Consider the following 25215-nt stretch of genomic DNA (forward strand, 5'->3'; position numbering starts at 1 on the left):
ACAGTGTCCTTTGTGGAGAAGATTTAGGGGGATGGGAGGACTAAATACGATGGCTGATTTTAGGCTCCATCTCTGAGGAAGGAGAGAACACACATCGTGCTACCTTGCATAACAGAGCACCAGGGAGGGTGTTTGGCAAATCCCTTCTCTAATGAACAGCCAGGCAGCTGTTTCTTCTGCAGCTTAAAGCGCAGATGCTGATTGTCAGGAGAAGGGTTTTCTTTATCCACCACTGATTATCCGTGGCTGTATCTGGCTGACTGCTATTCCTCTAAAAATGCTGTTGAAAAGGGACTGGACACTTAAAAAAAAATCACTGCTGTGCCACAGGGAAGCTGTAGTCCTTTGTGGTTTCTGCTCTCTCTTTTATGATTATATACTACTGTTTCTGTTATCTCTATTAATTAATCTGTCTGCCACAGCAAGTGTTGCATGTTGAGTGATGTAGAGCAGACTAACAACGTGACGTCCACAGTTTTTTGGCACAGGTTGGAACAAGTTTTGTCACCTCTAGCAAGTCAAACCTTTGGCCAAAGTCCCTCTCTCGTGGCTACTTTGGGTCCACTCTCCATTTTAGCAGCCCTCAGCTCCAAGGTCGTTGAGTGGCAGAGCAGATTTTAGTATTCAGCTGGTTGTCTCAGTTCAGCTGGCTGACAGGTTCAGGACGCAGTGCTGTGAGTTTATTGTTAATTGAATAAATTAGGAGCCTGTCAAACTGCTGTGGTTGAGCCTGTTTCCCTCATACAACTTGTGCTGGTGGAGTGCCTGGAGGTGGGACTGTGCTTTCCATGAGTGGGGCTTAATCCCCTCACTCCAGGTTTTGTTGTGGTTCTTTTATGTATTATTTTATATATTTATATAAAATTTTCAAATAAATATCAGTGAAAATGCTATGAAAGAAATATTTGAGCATCAGAGTGGTGAGAGGTGGTGACACCAAAGATAACACACAGGTTTCACCTGATCTAATAGCAGGAGCAGGCAAATAAACACCAGGCTGCAGTAAGTCATGACCGAACTCTTGCAGTAGCACAGACGTGACTAAAGAATCTGTTAGAGGAAGCAAATGGAAACAGATGAGAGAAACTGCTGAGAGAAATTAGAAATAAAGAGTAATTGGGTTCTGTGTGGAGGAATAGCACAGGGAAAATAGATTTTCAAGTCAGTGCTCTGCTCTTGAAGAGCTGAAAGGGATCAGAGGAGCTGTCTGGGGCAAGTCAAGTTCCAGGCAAGGTCACAGCAGTGAGGGCTCCAGGGAAATCCTGGCAAGGTGTCTCAGTTCAGAGCATTGCCTGCAGGAAACTCAGAGTCAGGTTACCATGTGGATAACACAGAGTGCGACCCCAGCCCCAGACAAGAGCACTGGTGAGGATGGCCCTGTTAAAAGCCCAGGTTCCCTGAGGTTTGTGCCACAGGAATGTGTTTGGTGCAGAGCAAACAGAGCCCCAGGCTGGGATGCTCAGCGTGGGCATCCCCCTGTCCGTGTGCAGGGTGGGCTCTGCCTGGGGCCAGGCTGCCCCACATCTCCTGCCTGGGTGGAATAGGGCACCAGGGCCCTCCAGAAGCACTCTGGGGCCACCACTGAGCCTGGCACTGCTCTGAGGGCTGCTGGAGGCTGCAGAGTGCCCGAGGTGAGCTGGTGTTTGGCTCTCTTTACTCAAGGTTTCCTCTTGGAATCCCAGAGGTGCCTCCTGGAGCAGCCCTGAGGGCACAGGGCTGGCTGGGTTGGTGGCCATGCAGCTGCTTTGGCACCCGGGCCACTCTCTGCCCTGCAGAGTGCTGGGCAAATGCTCTGACCTGGTGCCTCAGCTCTCCAAATATAGGGATGTTTCCCCATGAACTCCTCTCTGCAAAGCCAAGGGCTGTTAAAAGAAGAAGGTCTCGTGACTGTGTGGTACTTGGATGCCATGGCAATGTAATTAGCTGCAGAGCAATCTTACTAAAAATGTCCTTGGTGGAGGAGAGGACGGGGTGGGAGAGGATGGATGTTAAAGGGGAGGAAGTTTCCAGACCTGTGGCTTCACCACAGCTTGGCTGCTTCAGCCAAGTCCTTCAGCTCCAATGTGAATGCAGAGGTTCAGAGCACAATGTTTACTACAGTGTCCACGTGGGAGAGAAAGCAGCACAAACTCTTGGAGGTGTTAAGGGATTATATAACAGCTTCCCACCCCCAAGCCTTTCCAAGCCTTTGGAAAATTTTATAAAGTATCTTAGGCTAAAAACCTTTTTGAGCTGCTGGATAACTTGATGCAAACTTCAGAAAAGTATTCCCATTACTTTTCCCTTGTTCTCCTTTTTTGCTCTTCAATGTTATCTATGGATCCAGGAACTCCCAGGCTGCCTAATCCAAAGGAGGCAGACACGGGGTTCTGCGTGGAGCTCGGTGCAGCAGAGCTGGGCTGCTGCTTCCTTTATCTCTGTTACTCTGCCAAACCCTCAGAATTTGGCAACCTGGGTCTCTTTATATCCGTTAGGCCTTTTGTCCTTCCTCCCTCCCCCATGACCTCTGCGGCTGCATTTGCCAAAAGTTCCCTGTGCTAGATATGAGGCTGTGTATCAGCATCCACAGGGCAGATGCTCCCAAGCTGCTGAAGTATTGAAGAATTCCAGAATACTGGAATTGTGTGAAGCATTTCGAGTTCAGCTTGAGCTCTGGTGAGCTGGAAGTTACTGTAGAGTCATTTCACCAAGTTCTGCTCTCAGCTGTGTCCTCTAGAGAGGAAGAAATCAGTTTCTATTGTTTATGGTTAATCCTATTGCTCATTTATATAAGCAATTATAGATTTTATTTTTGGGTTAAACGAAGACTGACTGTAGTAATGAAAAGTAAGGTTTCACAGAGATATTTTTTAAAAATCAGATGAGATAGTGCAGTGATGCAGTGGAGGGTGAGCTAGGATTTGGTGGCATTTTGGTGGATTTCTGTATTCAGGCATTGTTCTCCTCTATTTGAATTTTCCTGCATGTTAGGGCAAGGCACAGGCAGCCGTGTTTTCCATCCTGATGAATGGAACAGAGCTCAAGGAGTTGAGCTGAGATTGGCTTCCCCTGCAAGAAAAAATTCTCTCTGTCACCCAAATTATAGTTTTAAAGCTCGAAAAACCTTCATCAGGACAGCAGCATGTTAACTCCTTACATTTTACAACCTGATCTTGGCAGAGCTAAAAAAAAATAAAAATCCCCATTCCCTGAAGTTGTTCAGAGTTTGCTCTGGCTTGTGAAAGTGTGTAAGGTCACCTGGATTGCTGCACATCATTGAGGTCCCTACAGGGTGTTCTTGAGGAGACAACCAGCGCTGTGATTTAATCCAAATCTGTTTAATCACAAATAATCCACACAACTCAAATGTGCTCACCCAGGATCCAGTTTCAGAGCTGTGCTGAAGGGAGGGAAATCTGGTGTTGTCACAAGTCCTGCTGACATCAGTGGGGTTTCTTATTGATGCAGGGCTTAGTGCTGGCACATGCAATTACAGTAAAATTTGGGGTTTAGCATATTTGCAATTTACTGTATTTTAGGAAGCTCTTGCTTGGAGGTGAGTGAGTAAATGAACTCTGGGCCACATCCAGCAAAATCTCAGACTGAAGAGTTGTGCTAAGTGCCAGGGAAAATAATAAATAATCTGAAATAATTTGTGGCATGATAAAAAAAACCGAAAAGGTTTGGTTTATATTTTTGTCTTAGAAATGTCGCTTGCTACGAATGAAAAAAGATCCTGTGCTTCCCTCAAGGCATTCTGTGTTGGGTCAGAAATGTTTCAACAACAAAACCCATAGGATTTGTCAGCAGAAATAACACCCAGATGTCACTGCAGTGTTGCTGGTTGTGATTTTCATCTCCAAGATCCCAAAATCCACTCAGCCCCCGTTACTGGGATGTGCACACAGCTCTGTGGCCTTGGAGCTCTACATCCCAAAATCTGCATCCCAAACCTACATCCCAAACCCTGCATCCCAAACCTGCACCCCAAAATCTGCACCCCAAACCCTGCATCCCCAAATCTGCATCCCCAAACCTGCATCCCCAAATCTGCATCCCCAAATCTGCATCCCCAAACCTTTTCAGAGCCTTACAGGGGAGCTGTAAACAGCTGAGCAATCCCGGCGAACAGAGCCCACACAACTGTGCAAAGTAATCCCCAAAAAAATGATGGAAAGGGCAAAAAGAAAACACCAGACTTTCCAAACCACTGAGACCCCAGCCAGGCTTCAAGGTAAATACTGAAATAAATAAATAGTGCATGATCTGAGAGGCTGAATCTGTACCCATACCCACACTTTGTTGCTCATCCAGTGAAATAATAAATACAAGGTGAACTTTTTTCATCCTGCAAACTGTGTCACCTCTGGTGCATTTCTGACGTGACTATTTTTTTTTCTCTGTGGCCATTTTGCAATTTTCTCTGGGTTTGTTTTGATTGTAAATAGGCACACACATTAGCTAAAGCCAGATAATTTTCTCCTGGCCAGCTTTGCCAGTAAATCACTGAGCTATGTAATTGGGTTTGTATAAAATTATGCACTGCAAACTTGGGAATAAGTAAAACAGAAACAAAAAGTTGATTTTTGTAAATAGTACCATTTTTTTAACATTCAAAACTTCTGTTTGACTCAATTTTTCTATTTCCTATCGTGATAATTCTTTAAATCCTGAATGAAAATCCAGCTACAGGATAAATTCAAGCAGAACTGATAATAATTTCTGGTTTGGCTTGTAGGTGGAGTTGAATACAGTGGTTAACTACAAGCAATATGTTCTGAGGATGATGGTGTTCAGGCAAATACCCCATTTGATTCTGATAAATTGGATGCAAGACTTTGACCAGCATGAGAAGAACAGGTGAGAACCCTTGAGACTGATGCAGAAATAATCACTATTTTGATGGTCAGGAAAAATATTGCTCCAGCAGCACAATAGATCTTCTATTAGAAACTCAAAATACTAATTACAATCTGCCTAAAGACTTATTATAAATGAAGTGGAGATGGAAACATGTTTATATTATGGGGAGGCTTATTTGCAGATAAGCAGGAAACCAGTCACACATCTTCACAAACATAATTTTAGCTGTTTTAATTAGCAGGTTTGCTTTGATTTAATTTAATTCAGCGATTCCTTCTATCTTTCCTGACACATGTGCAAATAAAATGGGCTGACCTGACTCCTGACAGGCCGTTTCCTTTCTCATTTCTGGATTTGTTGTTGTTGATTCCGGCAGTGTTTGCGGTGCAGTGATGGGGTCAGCCCTTCCTCCCAGCACGGCCACAGATGGAGGGTGGGGATGACAACTCTGCCTCTGAGGGGGCTTTTTTTCCCCCCAGCTCTGCTGATTCCCGAGGTGCTGGGTGTCAAAGGCCAGCAGGAGTCCCAATAACCTCCAGTTCCCAATTCTATTTAGGGTCAGAATGACAAAAAATGGAGTTTTCCTTGTGTAGTTGAGGTAAAAGTGAAGCGACCTTTTACTTGCTACAGAGCCAGACCCTGGAAAGAAACCCCACGTGTGCATCAGCTTTGGGTGGAAAAACAAGCTTTAAAGCTGTCAGAATTCATAGATTTAATGTTTGGAGATTTGGTGGGTTTATTTAAAAGTGAAAGTTGTTATTGACAGAATAAGAACGCGTAGTCCAGGCTAAAATCACAACATTAATACGCTGACAAAACCCCAATCTGTGTTGACTTTGTTGAGCTTTTTGTTGGTCTGAGGGCTTGGAAAGTATTTTTTCTTCTTTCTGTCAGAAAAAACATTGTGAATACGCCAGGTGTTGTTCTCCCCTCCCTCTGCAGTCTCACAGCTCTATGATAGGTAATTAAAATAATCACTGAAATGTTTCAAAGCTACTGCAGCCTTTACTTGACTTTTAAAATTCCTATTTGAAGAAGAATGTTAAAATTAATTTGTATCTGGCTCAGCAAAGTGCTCTTTACTTGAGCAATGGACTTTACAACATTGCCAACAAAAAGAATGGAATTAATATTATATTTGCCTTTATCTAGGGTTATTCTGTTAACTGTTTTATACTGGAAATTAATTTCAATATCACACAGATGCCTACAAGTCTTGAATGCAGCAGTTTTAGCATGCAGCCACAGCTCTCCTAATTCATAATCATGGTAAAAATAAGAATTCAAAAGGAACAAAGTTGCCAGGACAATTAAATGATTCTACCCCAAGATAATGGAAGGACAAAGTTTATATTCTTGGGCTGTAAAATCTGTCAAAGGGAAAAGTGTTATTCAAGAAGTATTGTGTGGTTATTTTGAAAAGAATGGTTATTTTACAAGTTTGTCTTTCTGCTGAGGAAAAATACTTTGGAGATGTTGGGATAGGAGCATTTTTGATGTGGAAACATTCCTCTGTTTTTCTTCCCTTTCTTTATTTTTTGTATTTTATTTCCCTGCTTCTGTAGGCCTTTGGAAACCTTGTAATTCATCCTTTCTTGAATTCTTGGTCTATGGGACAGGATTTTATTATTAAAATAAGCTTTCTTGTAATGTATTTTTTTTTTATCTTTAAAAAACCCTTAATCTTTACAAATGAATGTTTTGTGTCCCTATAAAGGGGATCCTTCTCCCCTTCTTTCCTGACTTGTCCCTCTTTGGGATTGGCACTTCCCTGGCATGGGCAGGAGTGGTGGCAAGAAAGGACAAGCTGAGGAATTTTTGGGATAAATGGAATAGATTCAGGCTTTGAAATGACTGATTAAAAATTGGAAAAACCAGGTAGGATGGAAGGTTTTGTGTCTCCCTTGTTGGTGTGTGGGGAATCCTTGCCTGGTGTGGAAGTCAACTTGTGAATAAAGCAAATGTTTTTACATGTTTACTTATGGAAATATGAGAGATACCAGGGAACAGGGTGCAAACCAAAAATATCAATAGTGACAAATTCAAATAAGGACTTTTCACTATTAAATTTCAAATATACCACTATTTGTGCAAACATTTCCCATTTAGGAAAGAGAGCATAACCTCTGTTTTTGCTCCTTTGCCGACACTTTTAACTCCTCCATGAATGTTTCCAAATCCTTTTCTTCTAACCACACACAGGCATGGCAAACAAATTTACAAACGTGGATAAAAATACAACTTAAATTCTCATCTGTGTCCTTGTGTCAACACAACTCAATCTGACAGTGTGTTTTTGCCAGGTGGAACAAAGAGCAATAAATTAGTTCTGAACATTTATGATCTTGCATTATAAAGACTCCAACAGACTGTGTTCAAAATCAATTGTCAGAGTGATGGGGATTAATAACTCTGGTTCTGTAACCTTTTCCATATCTGCAGCCTGGCTAAGGGCACGTTTCAAGATCTGCTGCCATATTTCATTATTGCAACCTCTGTTTGAAAGACCTTTTTGATGCTTAAAAAAAGGAAACAGATTAGGTTTTAGTAGGGCTGGATGAATAACTCAGAATTAATAATTCACTCAGTGAATTTTGCCTCTTATTCTGTAGGAAGAAGGGAGAAAAAATAGTTGTCAAAATTTTTCTAGTGACTCATTGGGCTTTTTTATTAATCAAAGGCAGAAATCAGAATTCAAGCTGTGTTATGTATTTGTGATTGATTAGTCAGGTGATATAGGTTTAATTCCCCAATTAATTGAGGACAAATACTAGAATAAATTTCATGATTAAATATTTGAGGAGACAGTTTTTAAAAATCCCTTTCCACCTTCACACATGCTTAAAATCAGGTTTGGAAAGAACTCCTGAAAGTAAAAATCTGAGTGCATGAAAATTATTGGAAAGGAAACATAAATAAGGCAGGAATGTGGCCAAGCCAAGTTTATTACAAGACACAAATAAGTTTGAGACTTCCACAAAGTTTCCCATCTTAGCTCCAGCACCTGTTTTGGGAGAAGAGCAATAAATATTGGGATAACTATGGGAGCAAGGTAAATGAGAGGTTTATTGAATTTCCCTGCCTTCCCAGCCCCTGTGCTGTGTTTTATGGCAGTGAAGTGTTTGATGTGAGTGAAACCCTGTGAAGAATCGGCACCTTTGGGCTCTCTCTGCCTCCCAGCCGGAACCTTTGCATCCCACCCTGTCTTCTCCTGCATTTTCGCGCACTTTACTTTGCTTTCTTCCTAAATAGAGATAAAACAGTTAAATATTTCCCAGGCAAATGCCCACATGTGATCTGCAGGGCCGTGCATACCATCAAACTGTCATTTCCTTCGATTAACCTCCTCCTGACCTCCCTGCCCCGGGCGCTTTCCCAGCCCCTTCCTCCTCCACTCCAGCCTGGTGCTCTCTCAGGTGAGTGCCTCTGTCACCCAGGAGCTGGACACGCTCCTGGAGAACCCAGGGGAGATGCTGGGATGGAAAACCGGGCAGAATTTGCCCCAAATTGCACAGCCCGGAGCTGGGTGTGTCCGGATGTGCAAAGGAAGCGCGGCTCGGATGAGAGCAGGTGAAGAAACTTGAATTCTAAGAGTGTCTATAAAGTGTTTTATGAATATTGTGAAAGATTTAAGCTCATAAAAGGTTCATGACTGAGATCTACAGGACTTTTCTGTTGTAACTCCTTCATGTTCTCAGGAAGAACCAGTTTGTGAACAGTTTGCCAGTTTTTGAGAATAAAATCAGGACCAGGAGAGGATCAGAGTTAATCAGACACCTCCCTACAGCAACAGTTTGGAAATTGTCAGGGCCATCTATTTCATCATTTTGAAGCCCAACAGATTAGAGTTTAATCTCAATTTTTATCTACAGATAGCAAGAAAATGAAAATTAGGAAGCCCAGAAGAAATGAAACATTTTAAAATTATTCATCCCTACAAAAATTTCAGTTACTCCAAACTGATCTTTCATTACCTGGTGGTTTGCAAGAAATGCTGACCAAGTTTGTGTCAGCTTGGGACAATTTTATTTTATTTTTTGGTCTTGAAATTCCTCTAGAGAGAACAATATGGAACTGAGATATTATGAATCCAGTCAGGTCATACTTTGGGCTGATAGCAGAGAAAGCAAAGCCTACACCACCCATAACTTCTGCTTCTGGAATAAAATATATTTTGGGATGGTAACAAAGGCCATGTATGGTAAAGGATCCCTTCATCCCAAGGTAAGCTGGTACAGTGGCACAAGCTGAAACTAAGCACTTTGGTTCTAGGCTTAATTTGACTGTTAAATCTCACTTTTTTTGCTGAGAGATTAAAAATGTGCTGTCAGAAGCCTCAGCATCACATCAATTCCTATGGATGAGGATGGTTTATCCCTTAAATCAGTCTGTGGTGTAGTAAATAGGCCAGAAAATTCCTCACCATTTCATAACCAGGCATAATTTACAGATCTTACAGGATTTTTGTAGATAGAGAACCCTGGAAATGTTTAGTTGGAAAAGACCTTTAAGACCATCAAGTCCCTTTTTTTGCTGAATACAACTTTTTTCCCTTTTTTTTTTTATTATCCCATTAACACTTAAAGAACAGAGTCTAAGTGTGCAGCATTCCACGATTTCTGCTCAACCCCTGAGATCATGAAACCTGTTGGAAAACAGTTTTAAAGCAAGAAAAAATTGCAGTGTAAGATTCCTGTGCAAACTCTGGATCCATTCCTTCTGCCAAGAGTTTATAATCTATTTTTTTAAGTTTTTATTCATGCTGGCTTTTGTTTTTCCCCCATTCCAATGGGAATGTTACATTTATAAATCAAGTGGAAGCAGATATTGCAGATGTACAGTGGGGATGTTGGTGAGAATTTCCAGCATGGCATGGTTGGTGGACCAAGTTCCTGCACTGGTGGGAACTGGTGTGACTGGTCCAACTCTGCTTTAATTAATACCTAAAAATTAAATCATTCTATAATTCCGCAAGGATTATTAAAAAACCCCACTTTTGGAGTAAATGTGACCTGTTATTGTCCATATTGAGGTTTTTCCAAATGATTCTCCAGGAAAAAAACCCCAATATTTTCTGTGCAATCCTCCCCCAAACCAATCTGCAGTGACGGGGCTGTACTCACCTGCTGGAGTGGAGAATTTAAATGGAAGAACAAAAAGAAACTGAAATTGCCTTAGGGATTGAGGTCAGGTGAAGGTTAATCAAAGGAAATGACGGTAAAATGGCATTCGGGGCTCTTGGTACATTTTTAATCATTCCTCTCCCTGTCGCTCATAAAAGACACAAAAGATGTCCAACTTTTTGCCATTGTATTTAGTTAAGGATGGCTTCTATTTTTGTCTCTTGATTGTTTTAAAATAGCCTTTCTTTTTGATTTCTCTCGTAGATTTAGCTCCTGAAAACTGGCATTGCAGTGCCTTCAAGATGTGTGTGGGAAATTGGGAATGTGTGTGTGGGGGGAAGAAGAATGTTAAGAAAAGGGAGTAATTTTCCCCAGAATATCTCTCATTTTAACTTCTCTTTCTCAAGTGATAGATTTTGAAGGATTTCTAGAAGTCATGAGTTTAGGGAATAAATACTCAGGAAAGCTAAATATTCACATTATTACACAAGTGTCAAGCTAAGTGAAGTTCATGATTGCAACTACTGGAAACAAAAATAGTTTCATACTCTGCTATCTACAAGCTATTTTTCTGGCTTTAAATCAAAGTGTTTTTTATTTTTTTTGTAAAAAATATTAGAATAATCTCCACCATTGCTATGCAAGTGTGAAGTCCTGTCTGAATTTGCAGGCTGTTGGTTTTATTCTGATTTTGTGTAAGTGAAAAGGCCCCATTTGGGAGCTTTTCTTTCCCAAGTTTGGAGCTGTCACTTCATGCCCGTCACCTCAGATAACTTTGGCATAACTACAACAGGAACAGGAGCAACTTTATGTAACTTATAACTGCCCAAGGCGACTTTTAAAAAATGTGAGCAATGCATTTTTTTTTTTTTCAACTCTGTTTGTATAGAGTCCCTTCCCCCTGTAACACAAAGGGTCCTAAAAGGGATGGATTAAACCCAAATTTAACTGAGGTAGCTTGGTGTAGCAAATGTGTTCTCCCTGCTCTTTTCATCAGGGTTGTGCACTGAGCCCCTTGAATGATGCAGCTGGAGCTGAGCTTAGGCAGGACCTTGAGCCAAGTTTAGGCAAGACCTTAAGCCTTTGGAGAGGTTTAAAACCATATCCCTGCAGCCCCGTGCAAAGAGTTGCAGGAAAATGAGATTTTATGCATATGAGGTGCTCCACACTTTGGGGGAAAAAAAAATGAAATAGTCTGGAAATGATTTCCCTGTGTGTCCATGTGCTGGTGTGGCTGGGATTGCCACTGGGAATGTGGCACTTTTCCTCCAGATCCCACTTAGCAAGGGCTGCCACATGGATGCCAGATGGGCTCTTTGCCAGGGAGGAGGAGGAGGAGGAGGGAAAGCCCTGCCCACCCTGCAAACGCTGCTGAGAAAAAGCCTGACAGGCAATTGGTGTAAAAATTGGGGGGAAATGGGAAATATGTATCAAAGTGGTTGAGCGCAGGTTGGGCTGGGCTGGCTCCCAGGGAAGGGGAGAGGAGCAAGGCTGGGAGCTCCCAGCGACAAGTGCTTGGTTTTGCAGGCACAGAGGGATGAGGAACCCGGGGATTTCTGTGCTCCCAGGGTCTGACTGGGGTTTTCTGCTGCTGTAACAAGGCCAGAGCCACTTTTATGGAGGGCATTTTTCAATGCAGCCTCAGCCTGAGCAGCCAGTGCTGCCCCTGGAACTCCCTGTCTGGAAAAATCTCTATCCTACTAACAGAAACCCAAATGGTTTTTGGCGTGTCTTTGGCAAAACAGGAATATCTGGTTAAGAAAAAGAACAGAATGTGAAAGAGATCTTTTAAAATGAGAACTGAGTACCTGAGTTGAAGGCAGCATTGACTGCTGACAGCTGGAACACTCTTGGAATGAGGGAATGGGATCTTTCCACCAGGTCTAGTGGAAGATGCCCCTGCCCATGGCAGGGGAGATGAAACTGGATGAGCTTTAATGTCCTTTCCAAACCAAACCATTCTATGATTTATTTTTTTTTAAACCAACAACATGACCTCAGAATTTTGCTGAAATCAATACTAAAGAATCATGGCCAGATCGTATCTCTATTTTTAAAACATCCAATAAAAATATTCAGTGTATTACACCCCTGCATGCCCAGATTATTCAAGTATGGCAAAGATCAAGTTGGTTTGAGCATTTTTTTGCAAGTTCTGGGATCATCACTCCCTCTCCTGCCCATGGAGCCCATCCTGGATCCGGGCTGCTCTGGGGACAAGAAGTTATGATCTGATTGTAGCTGGATTAATGGGTTTGAGTGTTTGCCATGTTGTGGGATAAAATTGGAGTATTTAGAGTTTCCCCATGGGTGGAAAGTGGGGTTTGTGGGCAGAAAGGGGGTCCGGTGTTCAGTCTCAGCTGAAGCTGAGGTGAGGGCAGAGAAGCAGCTGAGCTGAGGGGGAGCTCTGCCCGGTGTCTCACAGTTTTTCAGGCTGGTTTTAACATCTTGTACTGAATTACCAGCCTGAGAGGGGGGCTCAGGGTGAGGAACCTCACTGGAGCATCAAAGGAATATGATAAAATATGATGGAGGACAGCAGCAACTGATGGTTTTGCATTTCCTTTCACTCCCTGTTTCTGGAGAGAAACCTTCCATGCGAGTATTCTCAGGTGATGCCTTGGCTTCTGTTGGAATAAATTGCTTGCCTCAGTTTGATCCCTGAGCCTTTTTATAAAAATAATGTGGTTTTGTGCCTTATTAGAAGCACAGTTGAGTCTAAACCCTGGCAGGGCCGTGCTGGGTGTGAGGGATGAGGGAAGGGCAAGGATGCTGAGTACAGGGGCTCTGGAGGCTGCTGGCAAGCAGAGGGTTTGTCTCTGCTGCTCTCAGCTTTCCACCTTCATTTTCCAGCCTTCCACCACCAAGATGCAGGGATGTTCAGGAGAAAATTCATGCTGTCTAATTTTAGATGTCCAATTTAGGTTGCTCCTGGCTGTAACAAAGCACAAGCTCTGCTTGCTGCAAGACCCTTCAGCTGCAGAGTCAGTTTTCCATTTGAGCAGAAAGCGCAGTGGGAGCAGCTCCACGTCTCAGACAGGGCTGTTCCCCTCCAGAGCTGTCACCAGGCCACTGGGCTCTCACTGAGCACCCAAATCAGATCCCCTGTGGGGGCAGGACCAGTCATTGCACGACAATTTTATTGTTGAGGCAGCTCATTTTATTGGGAAGGTTTCTGTGATAAATCCTCAATGTGAGCAAGGCTTGAAAGAGAAAGGAGTCAAAGCGCTTCTAAGTGGGAAAGTTTCACAATGGGCTCTGGGTAAAGCTCGGTTTTCACCAGATGCCCAGAAGGGTGGGAATAATCTCCATGATTTCCTGCTGGCTCATCACTTCTCCTGCTGCTCTGTCCCATTGGCTCTTGCAGCTCTGGATCAGTGAGCAGCAGAAGGCACCAGCTCTGTGCTCAGATTAGCGGAGTTAGGAACCTTGCTGGGGTTATTTGTTGTATCACCTGAAGTTAATTTAATGCTTCAAATAGAGACAAGACAGTTCTGTGGGAATTTCACCTGAGAATGCCCTGGGAGCAGTCACTCCCTGCACTCTGGGTGGGATTCCAGACCCACCTAGACCCACCCTGTGCCAGGTGCTCCAGGAGGACCTCCCTGAGCAGGGATTGGCACCAGTGGTGCCTCCAGCCTCACCCATTACTCTGGGATGGTCTGGAGGAGGGCAGTAACAGCCAGGACATTTCTCTGTGGGTTGGTCTGGAAACAGGAGCTGCCTGGAGGGAGATCTTTGCAATCAGGGAGGTTCTCCCTTCTCATCATCAGAAATCTGGGAGGGTTGTGGTGGAGAGGCTGAGCCCTGAGAGGCTCTGGACCATTTGCTGAGGCCACCTGTGGTTGTGGCTTTATAGAATGTGTCACTATTTCACTCTGGCATCCGTTCAAAGTCCTAATTCTGTGCATCAGTGTCTTTCAGATGAAGAAAGTGAAATCCTTTCTTGCCCCTGGTGTCTGAGTAAATTGATATCAAATTCTCTAATGAAAAGACAACTGTTGTCAGCAGAGGCAAGCAACAAGAAAATCTGGGACAGGAGGTAACTTCATGATGGATTCTACATCCTCAGGGACTTTCTAAGCTCTGAGGATTAATTTTCTATTATATCCACGTGTGGGGCTTCCCTTAAATACACTTCCACTAACAACTTAATACTTTTTTCAATTACAGTATCATAAAATGCTACAACTTTTTTTTGACATTCTGCCACTTGGAGGCCAAAGCTTTCACCACTGTGGCTGTTGTTGCCACCTTTTGCTTTTCTTAAATGAAGCATCTTTTTGCTGCCCACCTGAAACCATGGTTTTGTGGAGAAAAAGGGAAAAAAAAAAGGGAAAAAAACCCTTTGGGAATTGAACTTCTGCAGGGGTTTGCACTCCATGAGCTTGATCTGCAAGTCCTGATGGACTTAAAAATCCTTCCCACTGGCCTCTTCCCAATATTTTAGCTCAGTTGCCTCAGTTTACTTTATTATCTTTATTTTTTTTTAGATTTCTTTATATATTCTTTATTTTACCACCTCTATTTTCTGTGCAGTAACTCTGAGAGTGCTTTCAGACAAAAAAAAAAGGGTATTTTTACTTGTCCACATTCTTGACTGTGTGAGACAAAGCCAGAGCACCAAAGATCCAGAATCTCCTGCAGTGCATCAGAATTTCATAGTGCATCTAAAACTGAATTGCTCAGGGTATGAGCCAATGGTTTATCAAGAGGAATAATTTGGATAACTACAGTTTACAACCTGTTTTAGGAGAGAGGTCAGTGGCTCATTTAGTTTGGAGTTCTCCACCTGGAAGTGTAAGGAGTTGGAGAAGGAAAAATAGAGTGAGGTGTCTGAAAATGAGCTGAATGCTAAGGAGAGGATCCAGCATTGGTGGGGCTGTGTTCCCTGATGGAACACTGATGGATCAGTGCTGTGGGGCCACTTCTGTGAGAACAAGGCTTGAGAGGACTTCTTCACCTGGGAACTCACAGAACCCTTTTGATTTTGTAGGCACTGAGGAGAAAGGATGCCCTGATTTCACAGGACAGCTCAGAACTCTGTAATTTTAGGAATACTACCCCAGATGTCCCCAGATAAATCAGTATTTTTTATGTTTTTATGATTATAATAACCAAAAATAGATATCCTTAATGTAGATACATGATTTTGCAGCAAAATATTACTAAATCAGGACAGGATGGATTGAGAAGCTGGAGGTGATTGTAGAAGGAGCTTGGGCAGATATGGAGATTCCCATGGGAGAGCAGAAGGCTCCTGGTGCAGGCACAGGGCAGGCAGGGACCAGGAGCTCTGTCTGTCCCCCAGCCAGGATGGAATCATGGAATGGTTTGGGTTTGAAGGACCTTAAAATTCATCCAGTTCCACCCCTGTCATGGAGGGACACCTTCCACTGTCCCAGGTTGCTCCAAGCCCTGTCCAACCTGGCCTTGGACACTTCCAGGGATGGGGAGCCCACAACCCAAAGGCTGGGTCAATGGAAGTGTTGGAAAACAGGACTGCCCAGCTGCTCTCCCACGTTTTCTATCTCCTTCAGTGAGGGAAAGAGGGAAAAGCCTTCCTGACACAATGTTCACAGGGGACACGTCAGCGAGTGTCAGCGCAGGGAACATGAACTGATCCCAGTTAATCTTCCCTGCTTCCTTCTGCACCTCCATTTTATAAACTGAAATTGGCAGGGAATTATGGCCACAAAACCTGATTTCTGCCTCAGTTCTGCTCCTCGGCACAGAACTACCTGACAATTAATATTTGTGTATAGCTTTTGAAATCTGTGACCTTTGGGGAGTTGACAGAGCTATAATATTGGTCTTTGTGTGCTCGCCTGGCTTTTAAAGTCCCTGCCTGGTGGATGTAAGTTCAGTGGATACAGATCTGAAACTTGATTTCCTCAGTATAGCTGCATTAGCATTCAGCTGTGGGTATGTAAGATAATAGTATTAAAAGCAACCTTCCATCCTGTTGTCATGGATGCAGCACAGCCCAATCCTGGGAGCACTACACCACCAGTCTTTGTACAATCTCATTTTTATCTACAAATTTTGATTTAATTATACCAGAAATTCTGCAGCCTTCTATAATATATGATTTTATTTTCCATTTCAAGCATAAAAATGTAAGAATTGAGCAGCTCGAGCTCTTTGTCCAGCGCTCTTTTTTTTTTTTTGCATTCCAAGTATCTGTCAGTATTAGTTATGAGACTGTGTGAAATAAGTAGCCATGAAAGATGCCTGCTTTTATGACAGAATGAGTGGTTTCATGAATTTTAAAGGAGCACATTTGTATTTTCTGTTCTTGAACTACATGGGCTACTCGCAAATATGACAGAAGATAATTGTTTGAGGAATTATGATGCCTTTCAAGATTTTGCGGGATATTACTATTTTCATAATCTTTCATTTATCAGCTTCTGCTGCCTTGATTTATTTATGGGTGTAATTTGGAAATTAAAGTACTCCCACTCTGGCAGCAAAGGTACATGTTTGCCTGGCGTGGCTGGTGCTCCCTCCCCTTGGCAAAGATAATGAATGTGCTAATTTTTGTGTCAGACACCCGAGGAAGGCGTCAGGGCTGGGGGCAGCCAGGTGTGATCCCGGCCCACGTGAGCCACGAGGGGAAAGCCTGGAGCCCTGGGATGAGCGGGGATTTCAATCTCCAGCAGCACCCATGGCACCAGGCAGAGCGTGTGCTGCGTTTGTCAGGGTTTAAATGAAGTTTATCATGGTTTAAATGAAGGCATTGTTAGCAGGGATTTGGTGTGAGCGAGTAGAGGCTTCGAGCCTTTAATTGACTCAGGAAATCTTTTTAGTTGTGATTAGAGGGACAGATACTCAGCTGGTGAGGACTGATGGTGCTCCACTGAATCAATTTTCATACCCTGTCTGGAGTCAATGGAGCAGGGCTCATTTATAACCCTGTACCTGGCCTGTTTTTATAAAAAAACCATTCCAAGCCTGGTATCTGAGGGGTACAGTAACCTTTTATCAGGAAGCTGCTTGGCTCAATTTAAAAAAAATTCATCAAAATCAGGGGTAAAATCCTTGGGCGAAAAATTCAGTGGCATGAGCTATTTCCATTTGGTTGGGAATTTAAGTGTGGAGACCTATGGCTGTGTCCTATTTGCTTGAAAGCTCAGTGATGGATCTGCCATACTTTCATATTTAGCATAAGGTTGTCTTCTTAAAGACTAAAATGAAGCATCTCTATATCTATATGAAGCATCTCTATATCTGTATGAAGCATCTCCATATGAAGCATCTTTTAAAGACTAAATGAAGCATCTCCATACTCTTTTCTGGTTTAGCCTTGAAGTATTTTTATTTTTTTTCCCTTTTATTTTTTTTCCCTTTTTATCTCACTTTCCATCCCGTGATAACTGCATAGAAGGATTTTATTTTATGGTTAAAAAAAAAAAATCATCTGGATATCTCTCTGTAATAAACTTGTCCCTAACATCTGAATATTATCACTGAAGATCCCCTCTCGAAATTCTGTGCATGCTCGTAATTAAACTGCTCTGAAAGGTGCAGTCAGGAGAACCAGGCACCAACATTATGGAGTGAAAATTAAAGAGGCAAAACATCAGAGTGTCTACTGTATGTGCCTGCTGTTAGACACTCAAGCATGGAGAACAGGATACACCTCTATGGATGGATGGCTTTCCTTATTAAAAAAACACAGTAGGACTCACAGTAGGGGAACACACTAAAACAAGGCTTTGTAGTAATTTCCTTGAAAGAAATTTCCCAAGATAGCAACTTAAAAAAGCTTTTAATCTCACGACTGGCTCTATAGTGAGTTTTACTGGAGCTGGGATAAAAAAGGCCGTTAGATTGCAGCTGATTTGGTGGAGTTGGTCTGAACCTCTTCCCTCCCAAGAAAAGGATTAGACTTCCCTTGCACCAGAACAAGGGTTGACTAGATTGATGTGATTCTGGCATATTTAAGAACCTTAAATACATATCTCTCAAGTCTGAAATGATGTGGAGAAACAGAAGTCCCCTTTCCCAGCTGGAATGCTTGGCCAACCACGCTGCCGTGCGGAACAGAGCCGATGCGTTAGATCAAGGTTGCTTCTTCATATCTAAATTTGAAACCACTGTCCCTCGTGATTTGGAGCTGATGTTTTATTTTGGGGCTCTGAGCAGTGTCCTTTCCCACTTGGGAGGAACATAAAGCCTTTCTCATGAATTCCTGAAGAAGAATCTCACAGGACCATGTCCTGCAGCATCTTGTGCTGCACTGGGCCAGTAACTCCCTCACTGGGATTTGCCTGACCTGTTGTCTATTCTACATGACTACTAAACACCAAAGCAAAGGAAAAATCCCCAAAATCTGGCTAAATACCCATCCAAACCTACTGGAAGGCTGGCCTGTGTGTTTTAGTTACCTGATAACTCTGAAACTGCTGTGGCTGCAGCTTTTGCTGCTCTTGGTGCTGGTGCACATGTCCAGGGCCATTCTCTGAAATCCTGTGGCTTCTCCTCAACCTTCTCCTTCCCTGTTCTGGTGCTGTGGCTGTGGGGAGGTGGTCCCAGGGGTTTGCTAGAAGGCGCTGGAGGCTGAAGGGGCAGCAGGAGCTGCCCACCCTCCCTCCAGGCAGCACCAGAGTGCCCAGCACCATGTGTGAGCATCGGCAGAGGAGAGGGAACATCTTGTACCTATCTTGTGTCAGCAAGCTGAGAACAGGCAAGGAACATGTCTGATAATGTGTTTCACATTGAAATAATTAAAGAGAATTGTTGCTGGAGGGAAATGTGCCTTTAAAAATTAACCCTGACATCTCTCCGACAATTTGGCGTATTACAAGAGATCCTTTTTTCCCCTCTCCTTTTTTTCCCTTCTTTAGTTTTACTAAACTTGATATGCATTTTTCAGCACTTTGGAAAATGCAGAGCCTTTGAAAACTCCCCTGTATGAATAGTCTATACTTACAAGAGCAGCCCATCTATTTTCCACTGAACTACTGGTAGGACTGATGTTTAAAGGAACGGGGCTGAAGTAAATGACACGTTCTGCAATGCCCCGGAGCCTCTGCTAGTTATTATTGTTTGAATCTCTGTCTTGATTGCATATATTGCAGTCTTCTATCACACAGGGAGCCAGTTTTGAAATCTGAATGTTGTTCCTCAAATAACCATCAAGCAGCTAGCTTTATTATTTCTTCTTTCCCTGAAAAAATATCCTTGGAAATTGAAAGTAGTCATTTCCATAAAGCACTCAAAGTTTAAAAATGTTCTTTTTGAAGGAGCTGGAGAATTTGAAAACAAATGTTAATGTCTATAAACACAGTATTACTTATTTTTTTTAAATTCAAGCTGTGGCAACAACAATTACATTCACATTTTTGTCATCTGTAGGAAGTTAAATATACGAACAGGTATCAGTGACTGGGAAGTTTGGCTTCCCTATATCACGGCTATAAAAGTTACTTACTGGTTGAAGAATTGTGCAACTTTTTATTGAGGTGAGTTTCTGTATTTTCTGTTCTCCATTCAATCATAATTTGTTAGTCCAGGGGTAGGAAATGTTGGGTTTCTCTCCCTTTGTTTATTTACTGATTTGAAGCTGCATTTCCAGCCTGGAAAAGGGCGCAGAAGGTGGCAGGGCTGGTGAGGGTGCTCGGGCTGCTTTTCCTCTCTGATGTGGCTGGGACCATGGGAGTTTTCCAGGCTCTTTCCCTGTGCTGGTCACCCGGAGGAACCTGAGGCTGTTATTCCAGACCTGCTGGCTGGAATTCTGCAATTCCTTGATCTGAGCAATGGCTGAGGTGCTGCTGAGGCATCCCTGGATTTCAATTCTGCAACCAACAAAACAGGCGTGCAAATTGTCCTTCAGATGCTGCAAAGTCTTTTTGTTTTCAATTTTTTTCTTTATTTATTTTTTATTTCTTTTGAATAATGTGTGACTCGATGGGAGGCAAACAGAGTGCAATGTACAGGAGCAAGAACACACTTTTAATTTGTACCTGCAGTTCCCAGGTTGCAGGACAGATTCCCGGGCGCCACCCTCTGTCCTGGAGCACCTCAGTCTGGCATTTATACTGACAAAATCACCTTGCAGCAGCCAAATCCTCTTGCATTCCTCAGTCAAGGAGAAGAGACTCAACCTCATATTTCCTCTTCCCCTGAACTTTTGATGATTTGGTGATCTTGGGCACAATCCTCCAAGGTGCTGAGTACCCCCATGGGTGTTTAACCAGGACAGCTGATGGTTTGTGATGCTTCCTATGACTGGGTGCTTCCTTGGTTAAATTTAAAATACAAAATACTTTTAAAACACTCTTTAAAAACATTTTTCTTGGCTTGGGAAAGATTTTTTTCCCTTTTTATAAAACCAGCAGCTGAAGAAGTATCTGTTAGCTGCTGGGATATGTGCTATAAACCTGGCTGTACACAATATTGCTGGGATGTACTTTTTGGCTATTAAAGGCTCATTAAAAAAATTAAAGTCCCCACAATTTACAATATTTTCCATTGAAATAGCATGTTAACACATTTCTTTAATCAGTGTGTAACTGTCAGGGGAAAGAACAATTCATCTAGTATATGCATACATTAGGAAAAAAAAATTATCAGATTTAATTTTATTTGTTTTATATTCAGGGATTTTTTGAAGGAATTCCTGCAGGGAAATGGTTAATCTATTTTTAACTAAAGCTTACTTTTGTAATCTATCCAGTGCTTAGAGTTCTGTCATTGATCTATGATTTATGTGATTTAAACCACCTCTTGGCTGTAACATTGGTTTCTATCCAAGATGCTGAGCTGAATACTAATTACGAGATCAAATTTATGCTGTTGGGCTAAGCAGCTGAAGGAGCTTTCCATGCAGGACTCCCTTAAACCACGCCACCATTCAGCATTAGTGGAATATTTGGCGAGGGGGATGGGGGAAAAAAAGCTGGAAAAGGGGGAAAAAAATACAGCAAGAAAGCTGAAGTGTCCTTTGAAAGCTTTATTTTTAGTTCTCTTGAATGAGTGCACAGTGCTGGATGCAGAAATTCAGCGTGTGAATATGCACATGGGGCTGTTTTTCCAGCAGAATCTCACTAATTCCCCCTAACGACTGGGAAACCCACTGAGAAAAGCCAAATGGCACCAGAGAGCAAACAAATAAATATGATTGAGGAGATTTTATTCCAAGATGTATTTTATGCCTTTATTTTGACAAGTATCACATTGTCAGAATGATTTATGGTATTTCAGAGCATACCAGTAAATGCACTGTAGGATGGGTCCTTACAGGAAGAAAGTCTGGGTAACAATAGCTTTGCTTTGCCTCTGCTCAAAGCATTTTTGCTGAGAAATCAGCCAAGAGCACCAATTTTATGGAAAACATAGGTTTCCTCCAGTAAGAATGAGTACCAATTCTATTCTCCTGCATCACCTTTGCAGAGGAGGTTGGGATGACAGCAATTTTCTTAGGGAGAAAAGGAGTCAAAACCTGCTCCAAGAGCTCAGAATCTATACCCCAGTCTGAATAAAAAAGAAAATTCCTATTGGAATTTCATTGGCTATAATGATTTTTGAGAGGAAGCATGTTCCAATGTGCCATTTGACTTTCATCTCTGCTGGTGTAATGTTGAGGTGCTTCGTTTTGATGATGCTGTAATATTTTAGCTTGTTCAAGCATCTTGTATATTTTTGATTGTTTGTTTATTTATTTACAGTGTCATTTTCCTGTTTCCCAATGCTTTGCCTTATATTTTGTTCCAGTTGGGCAACTGGAGCATTTTCAGCCTCCCACTGCACCTCGTTAAAATGGAACATTTCCATAAAACGCTTTCCCAAACTCAGTTTCTCCAGAATGATTTTAGGAACCTTTTCAGGGATCTTTTAAGAAATACTGAGGAAAATACTGGGATTTCTCACAGAATTCCAGGTTGTGACCATTTCTCCTGCCTTTTTAGCTGGGGAGGGGCGTGTTCTGGTTTGGGAAACGCTTTGGCCAGTGGATCAATGCATGGGGGGTGTCCGCAGGCACAGAGCAGGGGAAGGATTTGGATGCTCTGCGGTTCTCCCTGTGATATCCATGCTGCCACTGGTGAGGATGATTGCCTGGAGCCCTTTGGGGGCTGTGTCCCCTCCCCTGGCACAGGTTCCTGCAGCCAGCAGGTCTCCCCGCTCCGGCCGTAGGAGGCCCTTTGGTGGGGAATTCGTTTCCTTTTATCCTTATTCTTGCTCGCTTTAAAAACAGAACCCAAAGCAAATAAAAAACCAGAAACTGAAATAAAGCAAACAGAAAACCCTGAAGAAGTTCCTTCCAAGGGTAATTTTAGACTAATGACCTCTGGTTGTGTATCTACTGCTCATGATCTTCTTCATTTGTTATTTCTCCCATTTCTAATGTGGAGAAACTCATATTTCATTTAGATCCTTTTTGCTTTTCAAAATTATATTATTTATAATCCACTTGATGTCATACTTGATTTAATGTGCATTGTTATAAGCAATTTGCAATGTGGAAATAACCCACATTGTGCACATTTGGGGGAAAGCTTTTGAATATCCATATGCACACGTGGTGCTGAAGTGGGATGTGCTTGGGGACATTTTTATTAAGAGGTGCCACAGTTCATGACCCCATTTGTGTATTTTGTTGTCCTGTGACGCCATCCTTACCTGTGCTCTCTGTACCTACAGCAGAATCATCCTTAATCTTAACAGAATGAATTTCCTCACAGGCTTCAGTCTGCAAAAGGGACATTATTAAAAATCCTGGATGAGCCCAGGGACACTGGAGGACCCCCACGTTGTGGCTGTGATTGCAGTCAGGTCACTTTGGCAGCTGACTGGGACTGCTGGATGTGAGACATTCCCTCACTGCTTCTGCAGGGAAATAATTTGCACCCTCGGTGATGTTGTTGATCTTGAATGATCTGAGGTAAAACAACAGAAATGAGGATGGGCCTGGAGTTAATTGCTGTCGTGGTCTGAGGGACTTCAAAGGGATGATTTTACCAGAAGCCTCATTAAATGGGTTGGATATTTTGCTGTGCTGAACAGGTGGCTGGAGTGCTCCAAAGGGAAGTGTTTGAAGATGGGAAGCCCCTCTGGGATTCTCCGTGCCCGTGGAGCTGCCAGGGCAGGGAGCAGCTCCAGCAGAGACTCCCAACGTGGGCCAAGGGCTGGACATGTGTCAGGGGAGGCTTGAGGGATCCACAGACCCAGGCCACCCCAGTGGGTCCGCATCCTGAGCAGGAGCTGTTTCTCTGGAGCCTTGGCTGGTGGGACTGATGCTGTGGAAGCCACACGGGAGCTGTGTGGCCTTGGGACAGTGGCTGTGCCCTTGGCCAGGACTCTGGGTGCCATGGCAGCCTTCCTTCCCTGTGCCCTCACCTACACCTTCCTCCTGTGCAGCCTTTACAGAGCAAAAACTCACTGAGGAGCAGAGAAATCCTCTATAAACCAGGATAAAGGAACATGCTAGAGGAAAGATATACAATATTCTACATATATATATATACACATGCACACTAAATAGTTGTTCTGTTTTCCTTTTCATTCTCTGCAGCAGAACCGTTAAATTCACAATTATGGGTTTGGCAGTGAACTGAGGGGATTTCAACTGAAATTGCAGGAACTAAAATTGTAGAGATGTAACACATCCCTGTGCTTACACCTGGGTATCTAAAATGTGATTTATGCCTGATAGATAAGCAGATATTTTTGTATATTTTCATATATATATCAATAGTACACAAGGGAATTTATTTTCTTAGTCACTGAGCCATAATAGATTGGTTTGGGTTGAAGGGGACATCAAAGATCATCCATGGGCAGGGACACCGCTCACTACCCCAGGTTGCTCTAACCCTGTCCAACCTGGCCTTGGGCACTTCCAGGGCTCCAGGGGCAGCCACAGCTGCTCTGTGCCAGGTGATCATGCCAGGGGAAATCCAGATTTTCTCTGCGTCTATAGGGATGCTCCTTAATCCTAACATGCAAAATTGATGACGAAAAGGTTTGAGCCCAACTCAGGCTGCTGAACATTCAAGATGAATATTCCCACCACACAAATCAGTTTTTTGCCCTTGGGAATCCATTTTTCAGCAGCACCCAAAACCTGCTTTTCCTTAAGTTTAAATCCCAGCAAACAAAGAGCAGAGAAACCCAAACCACATCAGGCATTTGGGATGCCCTCCTTAAGGAAGTAGCAGCCCTGGAAGAGCTGAAGTGCCTTTAAAGCACTGCTGGGTTTTCATGGAAAATGATTACAAGTTCAGAGATAATTTATAAAAGAGCGTAGGAGCTCTGTAGTTTCTGCAAACCAGTGGAAATTAATAAAACCCAAGGCTGGCTATTAGATAAACCCGAGCAGACAAAGTGTGTGTAACTACCCGTAGAGGGGCTGACATGATGAATGATGATGGATCCAAAGCCATCTGAAGTTTTTTAGGAATAATAGCAGCATAAAGTCATTTCTATAGGGTACCTAAACATGCCTGAAACAACACTATATTGAAGGTTGCATATTATGCTAAGACAAGTATTTATGGTTGGAAGATGTCTGGGTTGGGAATATCAGTTTTTGTAAACCTTTTCTCACTTCTTTAATCTTTGATTTAAAGACCTATCCAGAGATTAAAAAAAAAAAAGCTGATTCCTAGAATTGTCCTGCAGAGATAGTAAATACCTTCTCAGCTCAGTGCCTGGTGCTACACAGCTGCTTTCCTTGTGGAGGAATGAATGTTTTCCTGGGGGAACAAAAGGGGAGAGGCACCTGAGTAGCAGGAAGGAGGGTGGGCAACAGCTCAGCTCATCTAAATCAAGCTAAACTCAACTAAACTCCTCCCTAGGACTGGGAAAGGAAAACCCTCCAGTGTGGTGCCACTTGTGTCGAGTGAATTTTATATTAATGCAATTGTAAGTGTTGTTGAATTTGCTGTTTGGGGGGGTGTCTTTTTAAGTAGGTTCTTTTTTTTAATTTATGGTCACAGCACTTGTGGTTAAATGTGGCAGCTGAAAAAAAATAATGGGCACAAGTGTAGAGAATGGACAGAAATGTGTGTAAGCACCAGGGGCATGCAGTGGAGTTTTGGAAGTAAAATGCCCCTTCTGCAGACCTGCTGCCTTCCAGTTGTCTTTGTGCCTCTGAGTGTTGCTGTCCTGTTCAGATGAGCGAGAGCTTTTGATGACAGGTTTTTCTGAGAGCACAACAAACACAACCTGTGTTTGTCTCAGGTTTAGAAAGAGAGAAACTTTCGTGCCAGGCACAGATTGATTTCTTAAATGTGAGGGTCTC

The 25215-nt window shown here is 42.8% G+C and overlaps 1 protein-coding gene across 6 annotated transcripts in view; it reads left to right on the plus strand.

The window, feature by feature from the left end:
• The window catches only part of LOC115914707, an 85598-nt gene that overhangs the window by 20358 nt on the left and 40025 nt on the right, over positions 1–25215 (plus strand). For all 6 annotated transcript variants that reach the window (XR_004061446.1, XR_004061447.1, XM_030967377.1 and 3 more), the window contains exon 2: positions 4718–4839. Coding sequence is in view for 4 of the 6 variants with exons in the window: in XM_030967377.1 (XP_030823237.1) it covers positions 4718–4839 (122 nt within the window). In the remaining 2 variants the exon portion in view is untranslated. The remainder of the gene's footprint in view (positions 1–4717; positions 4840–25215) is intronic.

Source organism: Camarhynchus parvulus, chromosome 4A (assembly GCF_901933205.1).
Source record: "Camarhynchus parvulus chromosome 4A, STF_HiC, whole genome shotgun sequence".
Taxonomy (NCBI): domain Eukaryota; kingdom Metazoa; phylum Chordata; class Aves; order Passeriformes; family Thraupidae; genus Camarhynchus; species Camarhynchus parvulus.